This window comes from Chelmon rostratus, chromosome 10 (genome assembly GCF_017976325.1).
Source record: "Chelmon rostratus isolate fCheRos1 chromosome 10, fCheRos1.pri, whole genome shotgun sequence".
Taxonomy (NCBI): Eukaryota; Metazoa; Chordata; class Actinopteri; order Chaetodontiformes; family Chaetodontidae; genus Chelmon; species Chelmon rostratus.
Window position 1 is genome coordinate 22,669,088 of NC_055667.1, and position 27,996 is coordinate 22,697,083.

At 40.9% G+C, this 27,996-nt stretch overlaps 1 protein-coding gene across 2 annotated transcripts; it reads left to right on the forward strand.

The window, feature by feature from the left end:
• dnmt3ba (DNA (cytosine-5-)-methyltransferase 3 beta, duplicate a) lies at positions 1 to 27,717 on the forward strand. 2 transcript variants are annotated; one of them, XM_041946691.1, is made up of 27 exons: positions 1 to 373; positions 701 to 800; positions 9,701 to 9,835; positions 10,679 to 10,821; positions 12,666 to 12,831; positions 12,950 to 14,670; positions 14,764 to 14,917; positions 15,061 to 15,096; positions 15,364 to 15,398; positions 15,875 to 16,021; positions 16,815 to 16,883; positions 16,977 to 17,126; positions 17,210 to 17,317; positions 18,393 to 18,522; positions 18,740 to 18,856; positions 18,973 to 19,017; positions 19,120 to 19,199; positions 19,352 to 19,464; positions 21,651 to 21,834; positions 22,649 to 22,733; positions 23,205 to 23,350; positions 23,481 to 23,571; positions 23,742 to 23,890; positions 24,005 to 24,090; positions 24,209 to 24,278; positions 24,852 to 24,970; positions 25,521 to 27,717. In XM_041946691.1, the coding sequence occupies exons 1-27, from the start codon at positions 68 to 70 to the stop codon at positions 25,660 to 25,662; spliced, it is 4,827 nt and encodes a 1,608-aa protein (XP_041802625.1). In that variant the 5' UTR covers positions 1 to 67; the 3' UTR covers positions 25,663 to 27,717. The 2 variants fall into 2 exon arrangements, with proteins under 2 accessions (XP_041802625.1, XP_041802626.1); XM_041946692.1 differs by lacking the exons at positions 1 to 373; positions 701 to 800 and adding an exon at positions 7,767 to 7,836.
• Positions 27,718 to 27,996: the final 279 nt, after the last annotated feature.

Below are 27,996 nucleotides of genomic sequence, written 5' to 3' on the forward strand. Positions count from 1 at the left end.
GAGCAGCCGGCCACAACACGGCTAACTCTGCGGCGGTCGGCTAGTTTAGCTGTAGTTTGGCACAGCTATGGTTCGTTATTGCGTGTTTCCAAATTGTCCGAACAAAATGACCAATTGGACGAAGCTCAGCTTCCACAGGCTTCCTCTCCGCAACCTGGCATTACTGAAGCTCTGGCTAGCTGCGCTGAAAATGGACCCGAATACTGAAGTGGAAGCATTGAGATGTGCGGATCATCGGGTTTGCAGTGCTCACTTCACGCCGGATGACTTTTTTCCTCCAAAGCCAATGATAGAAGGCCAGAAAATTCAGCGTCTCAACCTCAGGAAGAATGCTATCCCGATGGCTGCAGAAGGCACAACAGACACAACGGAGGTAATGCATTTCAAATGCAGTTTTGGGTAGTGTTTTTATTAGGCTATAACCTGTGCACATGGATCGGTGTAATATAGATAAATAGATAAATAGACTTCCTAAATCCAAAGCTTGGAAATTACAGTGCAACAGCAGCATTACGCGTAGTGACAACAACAACACAAAGAATAAAATGAACAACCTGTAGATCATAAAATAGCAATTTCAAATGGGAAAATAGACACGCACCCGTACCTACATGTAGGCTACAAATAGAATCCTTATCAACAGTGCATTCAATTAAAACGTTTTCATGATCCTGTGTAACATACTTATTTTATTTTTTAGGAAAGTGCCAGTGGTGACGTACATTTTCCTGAACCAGACTTCTCTGGCTCCGCATCCTCCTTTCAACGAGCTCCTCGTCCGTGTACTCTGGCTCAAAATGGTAAGGACGTCCATTTGAAACAAAGTCATCGTCCACCACCTCAGAGTTGGAAAAATATTCACCCATTTTGTAAGAAATAACAGTCGCAAACTACAGCTAAACTAGCCGACCGCCGCAGAGTTAGCCGTGTTGTGGCTGGCTGCTTCGGAAATGACATCATCCACGTCAGAGGTAGTTGCCTAGAGACGCCGGATGTTGATAACATGCCACCACGGGCTCAGAGGGGAATAGCACCAGCAGTTATCTTTTTCCCTGTATCCATGTTTGCTAATGCTTCCTCTCAGGTTTCTGTTAAAAAGCTTTCAAGCAGCCAACTATCACATGTCAGTTGTCATAGTTTGAATGTATCAACAAGAAACAGAAACAGCTCTCAACAAAGTACCTGACAAATGATAAAGGTGACTTAACGCTCGCTCTGATGGATGTCCTGGGGTGCCTCAAGCAAAATTCAAGGCTCTGCAAGTTGTTTTTTTATACCATACTGACATTAACCAAAACCACTGGCCACTCACTTCTTAGAAGGTATCATATAAAATATATATACTGTATATATATATAAACCTCATGACATGATTTAAAGACAAAAAAATAAATAACTGTCCTTTTACCATATGTTTCACAGACATGTAATCATGTCAATCATTAGAAAGATGAAAATCTGCATTTTAAAATACAAGCTACTAAAATGAGTACAGAGCAGGATGTGGTACAACATGCTGTATTTTAAGGGCAAATTATCTTTATCTTAATCTTATTTTATCTCAATTTTTAATTAAATGGGATAAATAGAGTGAAGTAAAAGTTAATGCATGTAAAGAACCTCAGCATTTTCCTGCACGACTACTTTAGAGAAGTTGCATGTCTGTCAGCCCAACCCTCTGCGGTCTGAGGGGCGTCGAGGGGCCCAGAGGAAGCCTGCTACCTCTACACAAAGGCAGATTATATATGTGACCCCGGTGACCTAACCACTGCTCATAACTAAAGCTTTATCTTTGACACAACATCTGCTTATTAAACTGCCAGGTGTGTGCGAGTTAAGTGGCAACAAATTCTGCTAGTCGAGTCACAAACAAGTTGTCAGATGGCCAGCCAGCCAGTCAGCAAATGTGACCTCATCTGTCCATTCACAAATAGCTGATTTGCATGTAGCTACTTGATCAAGTCCTGACCTGTCAGCGTCACCTGTGTTTGTGGCCTCAACCACACCGGTGCTGGTCGTTCACGACAGGTGTAATGGGCTCACTGAGGAGAGGCACAAACATTCCCTGCTGCCCTAGCACTCTCCAGCTCTTATTCTACTCTCCTGATTGGCTGTGACATGCTTATAGTGGCCCCCTGCGGCTGAACTGACATCCACTTTACCATGGCTGCGTGACACATCTGATTGCACCTGTCAGGCTCTGTCCTCTAAGCCTTAACCCCTAAATGACGCTGACCTTTGTTGCTGTCTTCTTCCCCTTTTCAGACTTCTCTTCCCTGTTCTCACACCACATGTTATCCCCCCTGCAAAAGCAGTTGAGTTAAAGATCTTTTTAGTCTCAGAGCCTCACATATGTTGACATTAAGCGATTTATATTGTAATTATTGTTAATTGGATGTTACAGTTCATGCATTCTGCTAACATTTCAGGAGTCAGAAAAAGTCAAACTTCACTAACTTAAGCTTCTCTTTCTGTTTTTTTTCCTTTTAAATCCAACTCTTGAATTATCTTCGTTAATGCACAAGTTAAAGCATAAGGCAGGTGTTGTTCTTTACTTTTCTTACAATCAACAAATCCCATTAATGACCAAAACCCACTCAGTTTCTGTTCCTTCCTCAGTGCTTTCGGTTGCAGCAGGCAGCAGTTTTCATTCAAAAATCTCTGATAAACCACAGAGAAACAAACATAGTGAACATAGTGGCACACTTAGAAGCTAAAATGCCACATATTTCTCTCTGGGACTTGTTGAAACCAAAAGAAGCTAAAGGAGAGTGAATAATGGAACATGGACAACATGTATATGTGTATGTGCTATCATATCCTGTGTGCATGTGCTGCAGATCTCTCTCTCGGCTGTGTGTGGGTGTGTGTGTGTGTGATGGGCTTCATTTCTGGCTTGTTGACTGAGTGAATGATTGACTATGTGTGTGTTTGTGTAGGTTGTTCCAGGGAGCTGATTGGTTCCAGCCTCCAAGCTTACAGTTTAAAAGGCTTGATTCTCCCAGCTCCTGCAGGCCACTTCCAGCCAGACTGCCACCAAGTGCGCTTCTGTGTGCAACAGATTATAAATAAAACTTTAAACGGCCGCAAATTCGTTGTTGCTGGTGGTTCTTGGCATGTGGGAGTTTTCATGTTGTGCCAGGGTTTCCCCTGAGCTTTCCCCTAACAGACTTACATACTTAGACTTACATTCAGTTGGCCAGAGACACGTCTCCAAATGTACTATAATGTCGCTCCAATGTTGCTGGCTGTGTAAATACTTAACTCTGTGCTCTCAAGTTCACCACATCAACTTAAAGGCAGATGATATGTCAGTGTTGTGTTTACAGCTTGCCTCTGTTGCCCCCATGTGGCCACATAATTCAGTTATTGCAGGTTTAAAATATGTAACAAATATATAGTTTAATTTTCATAAAACAACTTCCTAACACAGCTGGATACTGTAGATTAATGCACGACACAAACAAGAATCAATGTTGTATTAGTTGGGACTATTTTCAGCAGTGGATTTAGCGAGCGTTCCTGTCGAAAAGGGCTATGTTGGTTAGCATGAGTTTGAGTTCCAAAACACTGCACTTTATAATATTATCAAGTCAAATCAAAGTTTATTTGTATGGAACATTTACAACCACAGATGACCAAAGTGCTGAACAGGCTTAAAATATCAATATGAAAATACATAACAAAAAGAATAAGGAAGAATAATAAAGGTAGTTCCTCTGGTTCCAGGTTCCTCTGTTTGCACCCCTGCCATGTCAATGCACTGATTCCATTCAGATGAATGAGGGGCTGCATTTTTTTCCATGCTGTGCTATTGTCTGTCTGAATGCAACCTCATACACATTAGCAGTTGACTCACAATAAACTACAGTGCCCGTGTTCATAGTGATCATAGTACTCAAGGAATATGTCACCCAGAGCAACAATGTGGTTCACTGATCACAATGGAGACGGCACAGAGGATTAAGATAAGCGTGCGCTGGATACATAGACATTAATTGTTAGTAGGACCAGTTATTATACGTTTTGGTCTTTTTATTGCATTTTGACCATATGTGCTGCAGACCATATGGATGGATGGCTGAAATACCTAAATTGCTCTGAAAAGCCACAGCTTCAGCAGCTCTCAGAGCAAAATGATACTCATTCATAAAAGTTTCAGCCAAGCAGCCTCTTGCCCTGAATACTCCCAAGGACCTTCATGTTTTCTTCTCTTTTTCAGGCTTTTCTCCCTTGTTCTCAGACGTTGTTGTGTTTTGACTGTGTTATTCTTACTTCTTTGCCCTAACCGCATGACGCTCGTGAAAGTGGTTGTGACTTTCCTTCATACATCTCGATATTACATGAGATTTGTTGCTGTGTTGCTATTTCAGTTTTCCATCCAATTTTCATCGTGAGGAAGGAGCGGCAGTAACATCTTACACATCGATGGTCAAAGTAAATTAGCAGTGAATCATAACAGTCGTTCATATGAGATCAAATGGAAAAAATGAAACCAAAATGAGAGCTCTATAACGTTTTGAGACTGAGGTTATATGTTGTCAACATTCACAGAAACAGCACAGGCTAGCAAATTAAGCGTTCTCACCATTTACCCCTCTTAAACGAGTGCTTCCTCTGCAGATTAGACTTTGTTGGACCAGTCATTCAAGCTTTTGACCAGTGGAATTTATGGTGTTTTTTTTTCTCCTTTTGTATGCATGGTTACAATTGAGAATCCTGGATTCCTTTTGTCTGACCTCTTAAACCACCACATGATGAAACTATAAAGAGAAATCCAAATATTCATTTGCTTTTTAGAGATGTTTCGCCACACATATATTCACACATTCTCCACCATGAAACCAGCAGTAAACATCCCCCACGTGAAGAAAAAGTGAACATCCAATGCCTTGCTTTCTCCGTCTCCACTTTGATGACCCTGCCCTTTGGGAGGATGGGCTGCTGGAGAGGTGGTGAGACAAACAAAGCCTACCCTGACCCTACGACCCTGCTGTAGGCAACCACTAGAGTGCATCTACACTCACCACAGATGGTGTCAAAAAGGCCCAGAGTTATCTTCATAATGACATCATGAAAAGACATTCAGGGAAAATGTGTTGTTTTTGGTATTAAAGCAATATTTCACACCATGAGAGCATTTTCGCATTAAGGGTTGTACACCTCAGTCCATGATGTCAGCTTCCCAGTGGACACACAGCCATCAGGGTTCAGCATATGTGGTCCGGTCTCTAACCATTTGTGAACATTTATTCTGCGAGCTAAGCTTGGACATAAATTCAGACACACACATTAAACACTGGACCTTCTCAGTGACTCCCAGTACCATTCTCTCTATAACACATGTTTAAAGTCAGTCATGCAAGCGGTGGGTCCATGGCACAAAGTGTTACTTGGGCCTTGACTGGTTGTACAGCAACATTTTACTTAGGCACTAATTTGAATAATAAAATATCTCACTCTACTAGACACCACCGTGTTACTATAACCCCTGTAGCAATGAAGCAACAAGCAATGAATCATTGTTGGTCATTAATTAAATTCATAGTGTTGAAGTTAATCAGTGCTTACTCTTAATATATATGTATATATAATGCATGTATATAATAAAAAAGTAAAAAGGGAAGGTTTTGTCATTGTTATAGCTAAAAATTCACTGGAAGTAATTTTGCAACTGTAAAAAAGAAAGAAAGAAAAATATTTGAAATATTAACACTGTAACAAGGAAACTAATGTAAAAAGTAAACATAGAATAGTTAACATTAACAGTATAGGTGAATCTAGCTTTATTGTCTTCTTCTGTTCCTCTTAGCAGGTAGCGGTTAGCATTTAGCATTAGCTAAATGGTAGCATCGGAACTGTATTGTCTTCTTCTGTTCTTCTTAGCGGTTAGCATTGGCATTAGCTAAATGGTAGCATCGGTACTAGCCACTACCTGGAGCATCTTCTTAACAGGCCTGGGTCAGTTGAACGTGGCAGTGCTGTTTGGATTGTGTAGGAGCAGTGTGAACTGGCACTAGGGGGGGTGACTCTGGGACGCCGGAGTTCACCGCCTAGCCTCCTGGAGGTGTAGTGGGACTAAGGCGAAACACTGTTGAAGGGAGGTATCCACCTGATGACCCCCAGAGACGTGTTAGGAATCACTGCTCTTTGGCATGTATAGAGGCAGATAAGGGGTCCAAGGTTCTTCACTGAGAATGAATCCTCTTTTTGAGCACAAGTATATTGTGTTTAAATTAACATAACAGGTAGCCCAACAACAAACCAACTATTATTAAGAATGTTGTATTAGCAATACATTAGCCTCAGACACCTTGTCTAATGGCTACCTTGGTTAGCAATAAAGTAGTAGAAAAAAAGCAAAGTTAACAAATCACAAAGCAGCCGTCAAAAAAATGAATACAGATAGAGCTCCAACAGTAGTGGTAAATTAAAGAAGTCCGCCAGAGTTTGTTGGTAACATAGCTGCTAAACAGTTCAATGTCAGTAAGCAGCAACTGCTACAGAACCCTTATCCTGTTTTTGAGAAGCATGGATAGACATAGATTGTCAAATTGAGTTATTTGAAATAAGACGGGCCTCCATTTTTTTAAGTGGTGCAGGTAGTGTAATGGTTCTCTACTCTTTACATGATGTTTTCAGAAAATAGGAAATATCGGCGCCATTTTGACTGCGCGAGGTACCTTCCTTGTTTTTCGTTTCTTTGGGTTGTTAGACGACGCTATCCATTTCGGTCGCGGGGCCAAAACCACCTTTAAAATTTCACCATAAAAAAGTCTGGTGGATCGTTCAATGCGTTAACACTCCTCCCAGCTGTGGGCCTGTCATGGCGCCATTGTCGCACATAAGGCAATTACACTGTTACAACGTAGCAGAATGCGGAAACGCTGTAGGAAACAGGCGTGATAACCAAACGGCTTAAGTTGCCGCGACACAGCCGCCATTACTGCGTTTATAAACACGGTATCTCGTGTAACAGTTACAGTGTGCGATAATCATATGATCACAAGTTTAATTTTCATTGTATAAAGAGATACAATTTTGACAATTAACTTAGCTAACGAGTATAACAGAAAAGAAGTTCACGGGATGTTTAGGCCAAAACATTTTGACGTTTGTGTGGCAGTATAAACGTCCCCGATCACACTCGACTCCTGTCCTAAACCAAACGAGGACAGGCTCTTTTTTTAATCATTATAGTGTACTTTTTAATGTTAACCCATAAGATAGAAATGTTGGACACCATGGTGAAAGTTATGGCGGCCTGTTCAGCGGTTAGAGTATGTCGGTACGGTTTCAGGAAGAAAGTGCGAACTCTAAAGTAAGTTAAATATAGCTAGCTTCAACTAGCTTTATCTGTCCACCAACTGAAAATGGGTGATGTTTGTTATTTAACTGCGACGCAGCCCTAGCATTGAGCCTTTGCTAATTTTGAGTGGGTGGGTAAATGTTAATCGATGTTATGGTTGATGTACATACAGTTTTCGCTTTTCAGAAATAAACGGAAGAGTTGCCTGGGTTAGTGATGTAGCAGCCATATCGTTACTTGTCGGCCGACAGAAAATCAGCGGCATGTATATTTTGCGACTGATGCGGCGCTAGCATTATAATAATTTATGGTCGACCTGTTTCCATTTTGAGACGGGTGAGGGTTTCGTAAGCCTGTTCAGCAGTTTAATAGCTAGTAATTCTACTATGGGACAGCCTCCAGTAGTGGTCGTCGTCCAATGGCGCCCAGATAGCGCGCACGTCACAAGGGCCGGTCTGCCTATCCGAGAATGTGCTTCAGGACGGAGCGAAGAGTCAGGAGGATCGTCTGAAGGGGGATCCGCCGCGGTAAGTCATTAAGTGTTATCTGACGTTTTATACAAAACCAGCCGCTTATACTCCTTTGTCACTTCCGCCTATAACGGCGGCTTCCTGATGATACGCACAGGGTCATGTTGTGGCAGTTTTTATTGTTCTTCTTTATTGTAAATCAAACCTCTTGCAGGCTCACAACACAAAGACCGGCTCATACGAACCCACGGCGAAATCAGCCGATGGGGTCGTGAGCCGGGGAGTTTTGACTTCCTAATAATGATTGCAATTGACTTCAATTAGTTTCTTTCTGCCGGTTGCTGTGGTGACATGCATATGCGCGTAAAATCAGCTGTGATTACATTTTCTCTAACCGTAGTTGAAATGCATCACTTACATTTACTTCAATGTACCGTTAAAACATAAAGATCAGTGCCATCATGTGAAACCAGACTGGAGCCGCCGCGCCATGCACGTAACGTGAAATGCTGGACAAACCCTTACTATAGAAACGAGCATGCCGGTCGGCGTGCGGGTAATGTGCCACTTGTAGTGCGTTGTGTTTGTTTTTCCTGCAAGTGTCAGGATATTATGCTCAAGTGCAAGTTTCTTTGCCAGTGAAAGTTGTGCACTGTGGACGTTCGCGGCAAAAGAGGACAACGCGAGATTTCACGTATGCTTTCTATACACTGAGGAGAAAGGGGAGGAGACATGGCGGCAGCGTGGTTCAAGTGGCCTGTTAGTGCTCAGCTACAATGTCTGAATGTACACATGAGAAGGAAATCAAGCAAAAAAGCGCAGATGTGCAGGTTATTGGACAGGTAGTCCTCAGCCTGTATCAGCCACAGTCAGACAATAGGGGATTAAAACCCACCCACTGGCCCAGTCTCACCCACCACCCCCACCCCTACAAGTCAGTCAAAGGGTAGGGGTAAGCACTGGCTTTGACAATAGTGACAGCCATGTTTTTCTAATGAATAGCAATGTGAACACTCCTTTTTGAAAAAATACGCTTTCAACCAAGATGTAGATCAAAGCATGTATTACAGAATTGTAAGAATAATATAGTTGAAGAAATTACAGTGATGCGGGTGGCAATGGCCCACAGAACATCTGGTATGGGGGTGCACATTTAAACACAAGATTCAGCTAATAAATATAATGCTTATGTAAGAACATTGGCAGAAAAACAAAGCGTTGAACTAATAAAGTAAATGAGGTCCTTTTTCTCTCTAAATGCAGCCACAATCTTTGCATTTAGGCAGTCCTCAGATCTGATTAAGCATGTCTGGGTGGTAAAGGGACTAAAAGCCCTAAAGGGTGAAGTTCTTTTAACTTTCTGGGAGGGTCTATTAAGGTGTAGCTGGAAGAGCTGGGAGTTGGGTGTGGTGGTTTAAGGAAAACCCAAACCTGGAGACTTGTGATTTAACAATAGCAACATATCTAGATAATGAAGGAAATAGGACCACATTGATGTAGCACTTTTTATCCAAAGAGCCTGATCATTCATCTCTAATTTTCAGACACATACACAAAACAACAACAACAAAAAAAACACATACCAATGGCAGCAGCCTACCTTAGAGGGTGCTGGCCTAACCATCTATTGCAAATTGGGGAGCAGTGTCTTGTCCAAGGACTCTTTGACATGTGGACAGGAGCAATCACCAACACTGGCATTAGTGGGCGACCTGCTGTACCTCCTGTGCAACAGTCAAAATCTATAAAATTAGATTTTCTGTTAAGTATATATGCAAACATGGATATCTGTCTGTCTGTCTGTCTGTCTGTCTGTCTGTCTGTCTGTCTGTCTGTCCGTCCGTCCGTCCGTCCGTCCGTCCGTCCGTCCGTCCAGTGTATAATATTCTGAAAATGTCATTCTTGTTGTTTTCTTTCTTAGAGAGCTGTAAGATGGCAAGTACAGCAGTTGTGATTCCAGACTCAGCCCATGATAAATCCAGCCGCTTTTACTTGGTGACCTGGGTCAACAACCTGCTGAAGACAAGCTTCAAAGATGTGCGGCAGATGGGTTCAGGTGGTTCATCAGTATGAGCAGAACTAATGCAGTTTTTCAATGAACCTGATTTAGCCCGCTTAAACATGCTGAGCAGCAACAAGCCTTGAATCCACATGTTTTCATCACGGCACAGCGGTGTGTAACTGTGCCGACCCACACCACGGCCCCATAAGGCTTTCGTGGGGACAAGAAAGAAAGCACTGTGTTTTAAACGGGTGTTTTTGGAGCACTTCACAAGTTTCCCAGTCGTTTGTTGCCCCTGTCCCAACTTGTTAGAAGCATGTTGTTGCATCAAATACAGTATGTTTATAAGTACAAAAAGTAATGAAGTTGATGAGCTCAAACATTAAATATATTGTCTTTGTACAGTTTTAAATTGAGTATATTTAAAAAGGTGAGCAAATTCTCACATTTTATTTTATTTGTTTTACACAGCTTCCAAACTTTTTTGGAATCAGTGTTATTGTTATGCTGTGTTTAGTTAGTTGGTTGCTAATTTCCTGCTGCTGCTTCATATCAAAATAGGCTTTTATTGTGACGCAGCCTTATGAAATGCAACGTATTTGTCACTGAATGATCTTAACTTTATTAGCTGAGTTGTTCTTCAACCAAAAAATGTCAAAACAACAGTAGGGGACCAGTCTTTGGTATTGCTGGAAAGAATAGTACAAGCAGAAACAGCCACAGTGAGCTGTTAGATGAAGAGCCATGTTGTGCATGTTTGGTCCATTCCAGCACAGTTTAAATGGTTGTGATTTCTCACAGTTCAGTTCATCCCCACTGCCACTGAAAACCAGCTAAACAGTGTTATTTTGCTGAAACAGCCCTTTCTCAACTGTCTGTATGTGTATGATCCTACAGGTGCATGCCACTGTCAGATCATGGACTGCGTTATTCCTGGCTCTGTTGACCTCACCAAGGTGAAGTTTGATGCACAAGGTGAGGACTGTAAGCACAACTTCAGTCTCCTTCATGAGGCCTTCAGCAAGAACGGGATCACAAGGGTATGTACTGTTTTTTCTTTTTACTCCTCTGTTAAATTTCTTTAATGAGTTAGTTTCCACAAACTATCCATTATGAAGGAAGAAAATCTTACTTACAAGGAGCATACCAATGTTTTTCTGACGGGGATCTCCTTCTGCCTCGCCAAGGACCAGATTCTGACTGGATCAGGGTCAAATTATGATTCTTTGCCTAAGTCTTAAAAGTATCACTTTAATCATAAAAAAAATCTGGCCACTACACAGGCTGTACTATTATTGCACTGCCAGCCAAATCAGGCTGCCAAGAAATGTTACACACACAGTTAACCAACAAACAATGGCAACATTTAGCAGAAGCTCACTCATTTCTTACATTCACACATCCCAGCGTGGTAGCTGACAGATACGAGAGCAACATTAAAGGACACAGCTTAGACGAAAACAAAGAGACAAAAAATGAAAAACATAACACAGATTAGCAGCATGCAACTGGACTGGACTCCGTTTTTTGTTACTTTCAGGGTATAAATCACTTTTTATCTATATCAACAAGTGATATTAGGTTTTTTATTATTTAATACATACTAGGTTCTTTTGGAGGTGAAGTCAGGTCTTCCCAGGTGAGATAGCACCAGCAATCAGACTCCCGAAAATTAGCAGATATTAAAAAAGGCTCTGCTTATCTTAGTTTTGGAGGCCTGTGAAATGCAGGTCAATCTGTTCCGGTAGAGACTGCAGTTAATACTTCAACCTCCTGGCTGGCGCGCCAACTTTGACGGGGATCTTCTTCTGCCTCGCCAAGGACCAGATTCTGACTGGATCGGGGTCAAATTATGATTCTTTGCCTAATTCTTAGGTCTTAACTGCATCACTTTAATCATAAAGAAAGTCTAAGTCCCAGAAGAGTCTGGAAAAAGAGTCCAGAAGAGTTGAGTCCAGGGAGCTTTATTCTCTTTACAGATCAAAAAGCCCAGGCAAGTCCTGCTGAACAATACCAAAATTCTGCTCTGAACATCACCTTTTACACTATTGTCAAGGGGCTTGGCCATATGGTTTGGCCACACCTCCTTTATCTTTTTACACTTTACTCTAATTCTATTGGTGTATTGCTTTTGGGGATTTTTTCAAAACAGAGATAGTAAAATGACTCACTAAATAAACAGACATATGAGTCACTAAGCAAACAGAGATTTCACTAAGCAAACAGAGATATGATTTCTTAAGTATACAGAGTTAAGAGTAAGTTGACTCCAGTAGATTACATTTACAGAGATCCTCTTCATGTGCCTGTCTCCCCCATGCCTCTGAGCACAGAGCAGAGCAGTGTACACACAGGACAGAGTGGCACAGTCTTGTCTTCTAGTCCTCAGATTGACACTACATTTCCATTGCCTTGTAAAATCAAATTGTCTATTAGTTATCATCGACATATTGTAGTGCCAGGAGCAGTGATTTACTTGAGTCCTCACTGGTTTTCTGGCAACCACACAGTAACGACTAACACTAGACAATAAGTTCCTGCTCCTGGCCGAAAGGTAATTTCAACACATAAAATTCCAGCACGTAACTCCTGTAAGACCACAAATTGTGATTTCTTTCCTTGTGTGCCATTTTTGTACCTTTTGTACAGAGTCAGGCTAGTTGTTTCTAGTCTTTATGCTTAGCTAAACACATGCACACACATTATTGACACTAAAAAATCCAAACCTGTCACAGGGAAGTCTACTTTGAATCACTGACTTCAGATGCCGTCCGTACTCAAGTTTAGGTGTATTTTTTTCAATTGATGGATAAAATGATGGGTAGATATTTATTTTCTTGCATTCAGTGTCCTTGTTCAATATGTCTTCTCTGTCTCGATTTAGACCATTCCAGTGGAAGAGCTCATAAAAGGGGATTTTAAAAGCAACTTTGAGACCCTGAAGTGGTTCAAAACTTTCTACACGGAAAATGTGAAGAGTGAAGAATACGACCCCGTGAAAGCTCGGCACAGCCATGATATCATCCCCATTGTGGCATCTCCCCAATCATGTAAATACAGCTTTCACTTTCACTGTGATGATTAAATCTGGCAGTGTTTTGATTCACATTTGGTCACATTTACAATGATCGTGCAGGAATAATTTTTTCTTCTCTTCTACTCTGTCAGGGAATTTTAAAATGGAATCAGGCAGGGAAGAGAACGGCACTGAAATGACCAAAGCATCTAACTCTTACACTGAAACATGGAAGGATATTTTTGATTGGGCTGACCGTAGTACTCTTGGAGAGCACTATACCTACTGTCGCACGTGTGACAGGAACCTGAGCACATTTCATAAAGGCCTTAATGAACTCAGGCGACATGTGGAAACATCCAAACACAAGAAAAGGAGTCAGATTTCCGAGAGCCTACAAAACCAACTCTCCGAGCCACTGCCCTGTAGCGACGCAGCCATTCGGTTTATCTACAAACACTGTTACACCGGCTCTGCTAAAGGTGATAAGGTGTCTAGACGCTTTGCACGCCGTAAGCTGGGGTTGCAGTACCCCAAAGATATCACATCTGTTTGCCAGCACACTCCTTACTGTGTTTACATTTATGGAGGGGTAACACTGGGAAAGGATGACACTGTCTCTGTGGTCCTTGTTGGGTTTTTTGATGTTGAAGCCTCCAGGCACTGCATCCGATTTCTGGATGCTCTTCAGTCAGTGGGTGGTGCAGGAGATCAAACAGCAGTGATGGAGACCTTGAAGAAATTCGAGTTACCGACACATAATCTTGTCGCTGTTTATTCTAACGGTAATGACGCGGCCTCAGAGCAGATCTGCTCGCAGCTCAGGGATCTCAACCCGAACATAGTAGCCTTAGGAAGGCTGTACACCATTGCTGATGCTGCTTGCAATGCAGGGGTTAAGGAGCTCTCCAATCAGGCTCAAGAGTTGATGGTAGATATCCATGCCCACTACTCCTCCTGCTCCACCAAGAACAGCAACCTCGAGGCTCTTTTTGGCTCAGAAGTCAATGTGTACAGTTCATCATTTCATCTAAACACCAGCTGCCTTAAGTCTGTCACAAAAATCCTGGAAATATGGACGGATCTCATATCGTACTTTAAGTCTTGCGACAAGGACGACATAAAAGCCAAGTTAATCTGCTCTCAGCTGCAGGATCCCAAAGTCAGGGCGACGTTTATGTTCCTGGAGCAGGCCCTGAATCCTCTGCACAGCTTCCAAAGACATCTGCAGACAGACGAGAGAGCTGCCCGTGCTGATATTCTGCTCATCCTGGAAGAAGCCAGTAGCCTGCTCAGCACCTACACCTCCTACTTCCTTCATCCTCAAGCTGCTGTTCGCTTCCTCAAAGAGCATGATGCCCAAATTCTTAAGAACAAGAAATTCCACCTGTTGAGCCCTGAGCTCAGTCTGGGTGGGAAATCCGTGGAGGACTTCCTGAATGAGTCTGAGGCTGCGGAGGCACTGCCGCTACTAAAAGAGGAGGTGTTGTCTTTCTACATCGCACTCACAGGTTGCATTATGGAGCAGCTGCCTTTAAGTGAGGGAGTGCTAAGGAGCGCAGCCCAACTGCTGAACCCCCAGAGCAGGCTGAAAGTGACAGGGAAGGCGGTAGGGGAGCTTGGGACCAAACTGGGAATCTGCAGCTCCCCCGGGGAGGCCAAGCAGCTCACGACTGAGTTCCTTGAGTATCAGCTGGTTGAGGAAGGAGAGAGCAACGAGGGAGAGAAGGACAACTCAGCAGTGGTTTCACTGGAGACACACTGGGCCAGCGTCCTGAAGGACACCAAGCCGACCTCAGTCTTCCGGAAGCTTGTTTTGACCCTGTTGTCTCTCCCCTGTCCTCCACTGGAATCTCAGCAGGTTTTTACTCAGGTATGTAAAGAGAGGAGCTGCGGCAACAAATTTTGTCTGTGTTTGTGTTTAGTTCCCGCGTGTTTAATTAATTTTGTGCTCTTCCTTTCTCAGGCCCTGGAGAATGATGACGATACTCTGTTCTCCGAGAGTGAAGCCTTAACAGAAAGCGAGTCAGATATCACATCCGACAGCGCTCTCTCTGACAACACCAGCAGGAACCAGTCCCTGATTCACAATGAATGTAAAAAGAAGGATACTCCAATTGGTAAATCAAAGAAGTTAAATTTGCATCTTAACTTAACAATATGATAAATAAACCACCTTTTATTGGATGATGATTTGTGTGATGCACATGTTATGCATTGGATCCCGCATGTTATTTACAACTGAATGGCGTTTATTTGACAGTGAAGCCGTGTGAAGTCCGCCTTACAAAGATAAAGCGTAAGAAAAACAATTCTTTACTTTTTATTTGCACAATTTATTCTATTTTAAGAAAAGTGTAATTACACTATTGTAAATGTATTTTATGAAATGAAGCACACCTGTCTGCAACTTTTTAGCTGAGAAAAGTGAAACATTATACAAGTACTTTTTAATCTACTAATGAAATATTTTGTAATGAGCGTCAGGTTTCCAGATTTCCAGTTCTAACATGTCACAGTGCAGTTATCATTATCTCTGATCTCGCTCTTTCCCTTCGTTCCATAGAGCTGAGGCGTGAAAATTTTGATCTGTGCCAACAGGTAAACGCTTTCATCTGTGTTTGTCCTGTTTTATTTATCCACTCCATCTATATGGAACAGAAGCAACTTGATTAAAAAAAAGTTATTATATAACATAAGGTTGAGCTGAATTTAAGTGCAACTGTCATGTCTGTTATTTGACTGTAAATAATGTCAGCTACATTTGATAGCAGAACCCAGAAAAATACTTTACAACTACTAACAGTCTTGTGCCTTTACGTCTTTTCATCTTTATGGTGGTCACTGGAGTGATGAGGTGCAGTTTACCTGTGTGTGTGTGTGTGTGTGTGTTTGTGTGTGTTTGTGTGTGTGTGTGTGTGTGTGTGTGTGTGTGTGTGTGTGAGGGCTAGACAGGTAGTGGTTGGGGTTAGGTTAATTCTCCAGGAAATGAGTGTAAGTTTCGGTGTGTGTGTGTTTTGATATTCATTGCATGTGCATGCTGTTTGAATGCATAATGGGAGTGTGTTGTCTCTCAGGGGACCAGTAGGGGAAGTTTTGGCTGGGAGAGCAGCTTGCGCCAGACGCCACAGGCCCGTACAGTGTTTCAGGCTGGTGCTAGCAACTGGTCCAAACCTGTAAATCTTGATAAGGACAGCAAAAAGGGTCTGGAGTCCCAAGAGGTGGTAGGTATACTCAAGTATACTACCAGAATGCCCCTGGGCCACGACAAGCCTCTCTGCCCACTGAAATGCTGCTAGAACAAAAACGCTACTTACAACAAGGGTTGGAGCTTACTAGCTAACTAAATGTCTAAAACTCCACAGGGAGCCTTTAGATTAGCCTAAATTAAGTCATTGTTACACCAGCTACATTTCATGTTACATTTAACATGAAATGGAAGCACATCTGCTCTGTGAGATGTCTGAGTGACGGACATCAAAAACACTTTCTGTGTACATCGTCCTTTAGACTCCTCTGAGCATAGCAAAGGGAAAAAAAAGGGAAAACCCAGCGATCAGGATCCAATCCTACCTCAAACACACCGTCATTTCAGATACATCATTCGCTTTGTTCACGTGGTACCAAGTCAAATTCAAATAAGGCAAAAGTGAGATAACACATCCTCCCAAGCATTATGCTGGCTCCCATGTTCAGATTTGTTTAGTTTGAAACCAGGTTTCCTTGTTGGTTAATGGATTGTTTGATTAGTTGAATTTCAGCACACAATGCTGTTTTGAACAAAGTGAATGTTCAAATTTTAATGGTGAAGGGCTCGCTTGCTCCTTGCTTTTAGCAAATTCTCTCCTCCATTTCACCTTAAATTAAATCTCAAAAACAGTGATGGTGCAAGTGATTGGTGGTAAATTGAGGAATTTGCTGCATTAACTATAGTAAAGTTATTTATATAAGAAATACACAGGCTTTCCTAACTTACTTTTTACCTTTGACGTCTCTCTGTTTTAAATTGACTTTCAGGCAGAACAGGCAGAGACATCACCACCCACTAAATCTACACCAAAAGGACGACGGAAACATGCCTACCAGGTAATATAACTGTTACAGCTGTTACAGGACAAAACCAACATCACAGAAAATATCTGTGTTCTGTGTTTTGAGCTTGTTTTTTGATGTGTGCAGGATGGGAAAGGGTTTTTGTCCGGAGAACTTGTGTGGGGGAAAGTGAAGGGCTTCTCCTGGTGGCCCGGGCTGGTGATCCCTTGGAAAACCAAGTCAGCTCCCCCGGGTATGCGGAGGGTGGAGTGGTTCGGCGACGGGATGTTCTCAGAGGTTAGAGGTGCAGTACGTGTGCTCGAGCAGCAGAAACACACCTAATGTGTTGAATTGGATTTTCACATCGGTTTCTGTTGCAGATTTATACAGAGGGTCTGATGCCATTTAGTGCCTTCACCAAGTGCTTCTGCAAAAATTCTTTTGCCAGCTTGCCCATCTATAAGGAAGCCATCTTCCAGATCATCGAGGTAAGAGATTTGACAAAGAGATTTGGAGGCTCATAGGGTCAAGTCAGTTCTCGTCTCTTCAATACTGACATCCTAACTCAGTAGCCGTCATCTGCACCATTTTTCTTCATGATTGTGGTGACAAAGGTCCAGATTCCTTCAGTCCTTCAGTTGTTTGCTATCATGATACATCAGGGTATTTAAACATTTAAAATATGATCAACCACTTTTTCCATTATTCCACCAGTTTCCATCTATTTAGATAGATAGATAGATAGATATACTTTATTTATCCCAAGCTGGGAAATTGCAGTGCAGCAGCAGCATTACACACAGTGAAATAAGTGAAAATAAGACTATAAAGAACAAACTATACATAATAAAAATATAAAAGTAGCGAGCAGTAAAAAGATTATATACATAACAATAATAATAAAATAGCCAAATAGTAAACAGTAGTAAAAGTATTGCACGAAAGAAATATCAAATGCAAATGAATATCAAAATAAGAATATCAAAAGCAAATGGCAGTGAAAATAAAGTGTACCGTGACTGTAAGAACAAACTATATATAATAAAATATCGAAATAACAAGCAGTAAAAAATTATATACATAATAATAAAATATCAAAACTAAACAGTAGTGGTAAGAAGTATTGTATTATTATTATTATTTTCAGCTGTTATTGTACAGTGTAATGGCATGTGGCAGGAAAGATTTCCTGTATCTGTCCCTTCGACAGCGGAGCTGTAGCAGCCTGATTTAAATGCACATTCGTAATATTTTTCATTCTCATCTCTCTTTTAGTGTATTTTTTGTGGAAAGTTTGGCTACAGCAGTTATTGCCTGTTTTTGTCTTTATACGAGATGAAAATCAGTTTGCTGATTAGGACCAAACTGTGAACAAGCCATGAAAATGTATTTCACAATTAATAGAAATATAGTTGTGACACATAAATTGTTTGCAGACACTGATTACCGTTCAAACAGCTGAGTGACCATTTAAGAGATGTTTCATGCATCATTATGTGAAGGTGACCACTCCAGACACTCTTGGAGAATGTGCTCAGTCTAGGAAATGTTTGTTCTCTGCAGTTGGCAGGTGAGCGATGTGTCAAGTCTTTTGCTGAGGCGGGAGGAAATAAAGACAAAGAGCTGAAGCTGATGCTGGACTGGGCTTTTGAAGGATTTCTGCCTACGGGACCTGAAGGATTTTCCCCTCCGGGTAGATGAATGTTTATAACCATTTACTGATTTACTAATGATTAGTTCCATACAAAGCCTCACTGAGTCAACTAGTTCAGGCAGTGTCAGTTTGTGTCTGTGTGGCTCTATCAAAAACTTAACGTCTTTTTCTAGTTTCATTATCAAAAGATGCTTCATAAAAACATGTTTTTTTTTCATGAAATTTATCTTGTTTCCATCTTTTCCTGGTCCTCAAGATGCTGCTCTACATAACGAGTCTTCTGACTCTTCGATGTCTGACTACCAGCCGCCGGCAAAAAGGAAATATGTTTTTAAAAATAAGGCACATGCATCAGCCATCATTTGTAGCAGACGTACGTACTATTTTTGTCCACATATAGCCCACAAACATAACAAAACTAGACTTAATGTTATCATCATCATCATTATTTTCCCTGTTTGTGACTTGTTTTGATGTTTTTCATTACAGAATCAATTCCAGAAAATGTCAAAGGGAAAGGCAAAACAATTGAAAGTAAGTTTTGTGTGATAGTACTGAAGAAGCTTGTGTTTAAAATCTTCTTTGATATGAACATAAAATTATTAATCTTAAGGAAGTAATGGTCTGCTATTTCAGATTTTTGCTTGTCTTGTGGATCGTCTGAGATCGAAGTGCAGCACCCTTTGTTTGAAGGTGGTCTTTGTCTAAAATGCAAGGTAATCTAATAACCCGATGATCTATCTCTGTCTACTTTATGTGGTCTGCTTTCCTCCATCCCAGCCAAGTGTGTGAATGTCTAACCTCCATCTGAAACGCAGCTGCCTCTAACATCCCAAATGCCGCAAAACGACCTTGTCACTGTTTGCAGGAGAACTTCACAGAGACGCTGTATCGCTACGATGAAGATGGCTACCAGTCGTATTGCACCGTGTGCTGTGCCGGCCAAGAGGTCATTCTGTGTGGCAACGCCAGCTGCTGCAGGTAACTACTGCTCAGGTGTTTTATCTCACAGGCAGGCCACTACATCAGTGTTTATTACAGTAACCGTATTTGGGATTTTCAAATTATTATTATTATTATTATTATTATTATTATTATTATTATTATTATTATTATTATTATTATTGTTGTTGTTGTTGTTATGATATTACAATAGTACTGTATATTATTATTACTGTATTATTATTGTTGTTGTTATTATTGTAGTATTAGTATTAGCACTAGTAGTATTCTAGTATTCTTTTAGTCTTGTGTCTTAATGTAGAATGTTGCACAACAGATATATTTCTATATAGATGGATCCTATTTATTGTAGCATAATACACATAGTTTATATATTTACATTTGCATATGTAAATGTAGTAGTGTTGTGTTCATTATTTAATGCTTGATCTATATTGTAGTTTAGTGTACTTTTTACATATTTTTACATATTTTCTAATATATTTCTTATTTCCTGTTTCTATTTCATTTACTTGTTCTACAATGGTAGCAACTGACCCAGTTTCCCTTCAGGGATCAATAAAGTATTCTGATTCTGATTAATAGTATGCTGAATTAGCCACGAGCATTTTGTGACTGTCACTGGATTTATTTGATGCGGAAGAAAACTTTTAAGACAAGTTCTGCAGTTAAAAGGAGAATTTTTATATGATTTCTAAGTGGTTTTGTGGATGTTTGTTAATGACAGACATGAGAGATAATGATAACCCCGGAAAGTAACCTGGAATATATAAAAATACAGTGCATCATGCCGATGTGTTCAGATTATATTTGGTGATTTTTACGGACTGAGAAGGAGTAAGATTTTTTATGCAAGTAGCAGTAATTGAACACTAGGAGTTTTAAAGTATCTTAACTGAGCTGATATTGATGATTTGTTGTTGTCCTCACCTAAACAATTCTCCTGGTTGTCCTGATGTGTATTTTCTGTCCATAGTCTAGCCCAGAAAGGAGAAAATGAGTGTTGCTATTTATAAAATAGCAGACAGCTGCTAGTTATAAACTATATTAATAAGATCCATTTTGAGTTGTTGTTTAAAACCGTTCTGCAGGTCTGATATTTAGCAGAGTGCTCCATATTTTGGGGGCGTTGTGGCTAAAAGTATCATCCCCAAAGGTTTCTGTGGCGAGCTTGGGAATAGTTGAAAGAGCAGCAGTGGAGGATCTTGGGGTTCATGGAGGATCATTAAATGACTGGGAGTCTGTGATAAACAAGGGGGCGACGCCATTCAGCCCTTTAAAAACAAAGAGTTTAAAACAGGGAGCCAGTGTGGGCTGCATGTAACACTGTTTTATGAACTCTCATTTTGGTTTTGGTCAAAACCCTGGCAGCAGCATTCTGAATAGTTTGTAGTTTTGCAATGGCTGCCTTTGGTAGGCCAGCATGTACAACGTTACAGTAGTAAAGACAACTCTAAATTGTGCAAATGCCAAAAGGCAGTTTTGGTCAACAGGTTGAAATGGGCTGTAAAATTGTGATCAAAATCTAAAATGACAGAGATTTCTTACTTGTGGTCATGTCTGCGAGGCCAGATGTCCCAGTGTAGCAAGAACAGGATCTCTCTTACTTTTTCGAGCCAAGTAGGGGGATCTCAGTCTCCATTTAGCTTTAGAAGATTCTCGCTCATCCTCTTATCAATGGCTGTCAGTCAGTCAGTCGTATTTGGGTCATGTGGGTCAGTATAGCTGTGGAAATTCACGCTATGCTGACAGGTTATGGATCGCAGTGGTAGCATGTAGATTGAGAACAGCACAGGTCCTAAGACACTGCCTCGGGCAACACCGTGATCAATTTTTACTGTTTCTGTCATGTGTTCCTCAATTCTTACATGAATTTCCTTCCAGTAATACATGATTTAAGCCATCTTAGAACTGTACCAGAGGGGCCAGCCCATTTCCCAAGATGGATTAGAAAAAGATGGGCATCAATAGTGTTGAAGGCAGCACTACAGTCAAGGAGAATGAAGACACATATATTTCCACTATCAGCATTTAATCTGAGATCATTGAAAACTTTGATGAGAGCTATGTCTGTACTAGTGAACAAGAATTAGCAGCGATGGCCAATGACAAGCTCATGCTCATGCTAACCACTCACGCACACTTTTTTGTGTTTGCACAGGCATCATTTTCTCATTCACATGTATGTTCTCTGTGTGTCCCAGGTGTTTTTGTAAGGACTGCCTGGATATCCTGGTGGGCCCGGGAACCTTTGACACGCTGAAAGATGTTGATCCCTGGAGCTGCTACATTTGCAAGCCTTCACAGTGTGGCGGAAACCTCAAACTCAGACCGGACTGGAGTGTGAGGGTTCAAGACTTCTTTGCCAACAACAGCGCCATGGAGTTTGTACGTACTGCCAAGCTCATCATATTCACTGCGTGTTGAGAGGTGCTCATGCCGCTCTGTGGTCATTTTGGAGGCTGTACTTTGCAGGACTGTGTTATTGTTATTGAAAGATGTGACAAGTCGTTTGTTAATTTGATGGTGAACTACCTGTTTCCACTACGATTTTATGCTAACAGTATACATGATCCAGCCACTAATGTGTTTAGTTATAGCTGGTATGTGAGGGAAGCTGCAAATTAATCTTCATCTTTGTTTCAGGTGATGCTACAAACAGATTAGGCAAGGGACAATGATTGGGGCTGCTGCAAACAATTACTTGTTACTGATTATTGATTAATCTGCTAATTATTTTCTAGAATAATTGTTTGGTCTGAAATATGTCAGACAACTGTGGAAACACATTTTTTGTCTAACCAAGTTTCCAAAATCCAGAAATATTTAGTTCACAGTGATATAAAACATGGTTTGTTGTTTTATAAAATATCTATGTGCAGTATATGTATTCTCTGAAACCAGAGAATGATTTATCAAATTATCAAACTCATCACCAGTTAATTTTATGTTGATGGACTAATCGTTTCAGCCATTACACTGATGCATCTAGTGACTTGGTCCTCATATATCCTGCTAGTTGAGATTTATTTTATGTGTTCACATAGCAAATACATGAAGATACAGTTTAATGTGAAAGTTACCAGTCTTCAACTCTTAACACTTTTACAACAAAACAGCTGGTTCAACAGCTTGCAGGTACATAGCAACTGTCTCTTATATAACTGGTGCTGAAAGTCATCTCTTTACCTTTTTATCTCAGGAGCCTCACAGAGTTTACCCCTCCATCCCTGCTGATCAGCGCAGACCAATGAAGGTGCTCTCGCTTTTTGACGGCATTGCAACAGGTTGGTTCATCATGCGACAATCTTGTAAATTCACATTCAGTCTCTGTGAGCTTTTGTTAATGCGAGAAGCCAGCGGCTGTGGTTAAGGAGGTAGAGCGGGTCGTCTATCGATCGGAGGTTTGGTGGTTTGATCTCCACCCTCCTCTTCCTGTTCACGTATCGAAGTGTCCTCAGGCAAGACACTGAACCTTGAGTTGCTCCCCAGCCACAGCCTTTAGGAAGGGCATCTAGCATAAAAAGCTTATGCCAAATGAAATATGTTGGACCCAGTCTGCCAGCGAGCAGATGATCCACTGTGGTGACCCCCAATGGGGAAGCAACCAAAAGAAGAAGACTGAAAAAAGCATTTGGAAGCTTCATTTACCTGAAATAGACGTGTACTGTACGTGATGTCACGTCATGTACACTTACATATTAAATATGTATTCCTCTATCATTAACCTGCTTTTAACTACTGTGGCATCTTGACAGGATACCTGGTGCTCAAAGACCTGGGCCTCAAGATTGAGCGCTACCTTGCATCTGAGATTTGTGAGGATTCGATCGCCGTGGGGATGATCAAGCACGAGGGAAAGATCGAATATGTCAATGATGTTCGCACCATCACAAGGAAACATGTGAGTACAAGCTGGAGTCGCTTATCTTCGTATGTGAAACAAATCACCTTTAACTCTGTAGTCGTTTCTCATTTCTGTGGGTTTGTGTGACAACAAAACTGAACTCAAGCTCTGACGTTGTGTGTTGCAGCTGGCTGAATGGGGCCCATTTGATCTTCTGATTGGAGGCAGTCCGTGTAATGACCTGTCCATGGTCAACCCTCTTCGAAAAGGATTATTTGGTACACAGCTTCCAAACTTCTGCTGAAGGCCTTTTTGCAGCTGTGCATGCTAAACAATAAACAAGTAGTCACTGAGAAAATAATGTTCCAGCATGTTTCAGCATCCTCTGCACACATAAACTCTTCTTCTTTGATAACGCTGTCTCTTTATCTCACTGTTTGTCCTGCAGAGGGCACTGGAAGGCTCTTTTTCGAGTTCTACCGCATATTGACCATGCTGAAGCCGAAGGAGGGTGACGACCGTCCATTCTTCTGGTTGTTTGAGAACGTGGTTTTCATGAGTGCCAACGACAAGTCAGATATCTGCAGATTCCTTGAGGTGATGACATGTGATTACTGGTATTTGACTACCGCCTGACGGTGTGGAACAGCCTGCGTTGCATTTTATTGCTCATTATTTGTCTTCTCACTTTTCTTTTCTTTTTTTTCCCAGTGTAATCCAATTCTTATCGATGCAGTAAGAGTCAGTCCTGCTCACAGAGCGCGCTACTTTTGGGGAAACCTCCCTGGCATGAACAGGTACATTATTAATACACAATCATATTCCTTTATTCACGGGTATTTTCACAGTGGAAGACATAAAAATTCATTACTTAAAAAATGTTGAGCACACATTCCCGTCTGCTTTTCTTTTTAGACCTCTCGCTACAGCTCTAGATGACAAAGTGGCCCTACAGGATTGTTTGGAAGTTGGACGGATGGCAAAGGTAGAAGCATTTAGTTTGCTCTGTGTGACCTGAAGTGTCGACACTCTGTCTAGAAGGTGTTAAAAAGTCTAAATAACATTTAGAAGAGGCTGAAATATCTGAGATATTTTATTTTGCCTGCTGTTGGCAGTAATGTTAGTTATAAATCATTTTTACATCTGATTACAGGCTGTTGGGAGAACTTAGCACACCTATAAACTGGGCAAAGGTCAATTTTAGAAAAAGAAAATACTTCAGTGAAGTTAAATGAATCATTTTACATTAGTTAGTCTGACACATTATTTGATTAATAATAATAATTATAATTATTATTTATATAATAATTATTATTATATGATATTTAATAAGTAATTCTGGGCCATATCTGTGTCTGTCTGTGCTGGTTTTCCATCGTACGTTCATGCTTTGGCCAGTATGATTGTGAAACAGGTATTAAATTGCATTGTATGTGATATTAAAAGGGTCTTAAAAAGTCTCAAGTTTAACTCTGTGAACACTGCAGAAACCCAGTTCAAGAAATCTTTCTTAAAATGGTTCATCGCCCTGATTATGACATCCTGTGTCTCCCTTCAGTTTGACAAAGTCCGCACCATCACGACAAAGTCTAACTCTATACGGCAGGGCAAGATGGGACCACTGCCTGTCAACATGAACGGCAAGGAGGACTACCTGTGGTGCACCGAATTAGAACAGTAAGCATTTCTAACAATAATGTATTTTTCTAAACACTTCTGAAAAATAAAATTTATTCCTGAGTAGCAGTGGTACAGAACAGGTGATCAGAGTTGGGCCAATCCTGCACTTTAAGGTTAAAGTAAACATGTACTGTGTATGTTTATGTAATGACTAAGTTAGTTAAGGTCATTTCTGAGCACTTCAGTCACCTCTTCTTTGTAACTGATAGAAATAAACTAGTTGTAGTCGTAGTAGTGCTGGTGGTTTTTGGCTCATAGTAAAGCTGAGGTTATTTCTTCCAGCACCATCAAAGATATTTAGTTTGACTTTTCTTGAATGTCATACCCCTCTTTCACTTCCTCTGTGCTTAACTGTCTGTTTTCATACACTGTCACAATCTAATAAAGGCCAGAAATAAAAGACAGGTTGAGCTAGATACTGACACTCTATGGACACAACTGAGTCCACGATACGTGGTCAAAGCAGACCACTTCTGGGTCGTGGTCTTGAAACATAATTTACATTATTTATTTATTTAAATCTCATCCATGTGGTTGACTCTTTAAGGATCTTTGGCTTTCCCAAACACTACACGGATGTGAACAACATGGGCCGTATGCAGAGGCAGAAAGTCCTGGGTCGCTCCTGGAGTGTCCCTGTCATCCGTCACCTCTTCGCTCCGCTGAAGGATTATTTTGAATGTGAATAACGACTGTGAACCGACTCTTCGTTCTCGAATCAGAGCAGCAGCGGTAAACCTACTGCCTTATCCTGCCCTGCGTTACCAGGTAGTTCAAACTCCCTTTCTGCCCCTAACAGACTCAATTTAGTATTTAAGATTTTGACTTTTAGAAGCGAATCCTGTGAGTTGTCGGTCATCCACTATCACCAGCAGGCACAGACACTTTTCAGTTTGTTCTATTTTCAGGTTCCCTTTGATCAATGATCAATGATGGCGATGTGATCAAACAATAATGTTGCTCAGAACATGGGCCTGAATCACGAAGCCAGATTAACCAGCTATGTTTGGGCTTAACTCAGGTTTTCCAGGATCATTAAGCTGGTTCACGTTTAATAAATCACCATGGTAACCTAACCTGCCTAATCCAGAACAGTTCTATTACTGACCGGTCAGCTCAGTGGAAGGATGGAGTCGTCTCTCCTGCATGATCCTGACAGGAAACACTGTGATAAAGTTACAACAGATACATTTTTACACAGCAGGAGAATCGTCTACCGTGATAATCATGTCGGGGAGAGAAGAATAATTTTTGCGAGATTAAGACAGGACTTTTAATTAACAGCGAGATAGTTACCACACTATCATCTTAATGAATGGCGATTTTAGATGCAAACACTCTTTTTAATTAGCTCAGTATAATGTGAATGGACATTTTGTCAGGTGGACCTTAATCAGCTATAATCAATGATTTTACATAAACAGTGGATCAGACCGTGGTGTCATCACCCGACTCCGCAGTTCAGAGCGTTTTAGCATCTTTCAGCTCATTGTTTTGTTTTGTTGACTCACAACTCCATTGGAGTTGGTTTGGTTCGCTCTTACCGCTCATAGCGTCGATTTCTGCTTCAGCTGGCAGCTGTTTTCAGCGGAAAGGCTCTAATACCCCTCCGTGTGCTACCTGCTTATCACCAGACAACAGACAGCACAGTTAGCGACTAGCTGGTGAACATAGCAGAGCATAGAGCAGCTAAAAGCCAGATATTTACCTCAGGAGTAGAGACCAAACCAGAGCTAAAAAGTAATTAAATATTGGCCTTTTATTCATCAGGTGACTAGAAACACAATGCTGAATGTGTTTCATATCTGTGTAAATAAGCATTGTTTACCAACAATGTTTATACCTTGTTTTTGCTGCCCCCAAGTGGCCAAAAATCTTCATCATTAGACAAAAACACCAGCGTGTCACCATTGTAGACTACTGAACATGTTGAAAATGCCTTATTGTAATATCTGCACTCACCAGTGTTAGACTCAGTGACCCAAAGACAGCTGTTGAACTTGCTTCGTGGTGCAGGCCCCAGGTCTCTACCTCAACACTGACTTATTGGTTAAACATCTGATGTTAGTTTTCTTTCTCCTGTATTTAATTTATGTGTATAATTTTTTTTTTTACATTCTTTCTTTGTGATCTGGATTTTATAATTTTTTATTGCATAATCTTACAATGAATTCTATGTCTGATGTCTGATGATCATGTTAATCATTAGCTGTGATTAATTTGTTTAAGTGAATCAACTGGCCAATTTTTTGATCCAGTCTTTTAACATTTTTTATCCAAACTACATTCATCTCACTGTGGTGCGCCAGTGATTTTGTCCAAAATTACCTCACTGGATTTGCACATTTTATCTATTTTAAGGAAAACTATTTATGCAAGACCAAAAAAATGATGTGTCTACTCATCAAGAACAAACTGTCATGGGTGTCATTAATATTTCAACTGGAGTGTTTTCAATATTACTGCAGTAAAAACGATACTGCAGAGGTCTGACTGAAACATAATGTGCTGTGTCTTCTAACGTAGGATCACAACAATGGTTTTGCGCATCTTAATAACAAAGTTTGTACACCATAAAACAAAAAAGCCGACCATATTTACAACATATGTGAGCTGGAACTTGGGAAAGCCGAGGCACGCTGCTTGGTTTAAGTGTGAAAAAGCCTTAACTTTCCTTTTTTAAAAACAAACAATAAAACACACACACACACACACACACACACACACACACACACACACACACACAGGTGAATACTATAAAAACAAGATGCTAATTAAAACATACATGTACTGTACACGTGGATTTTTTTTGTTGTGGTTTGTTTGTCTCAAGCAATCAGGCAGATGAAAAGCCCTGACCTTAATGACTGTAGTTAAAATCCTGATCACCATTTTCTTATCATGTTGCTGCGGTGATCAACACTTTTAAACTTCTTACCTAAACAAAGCAGTGAGCCTTGAACTTTTCCAGCAGCCCAGCAGCGTGTCAGGACCACCTGCTTTAAGTTCTTGAACTGAAAGCA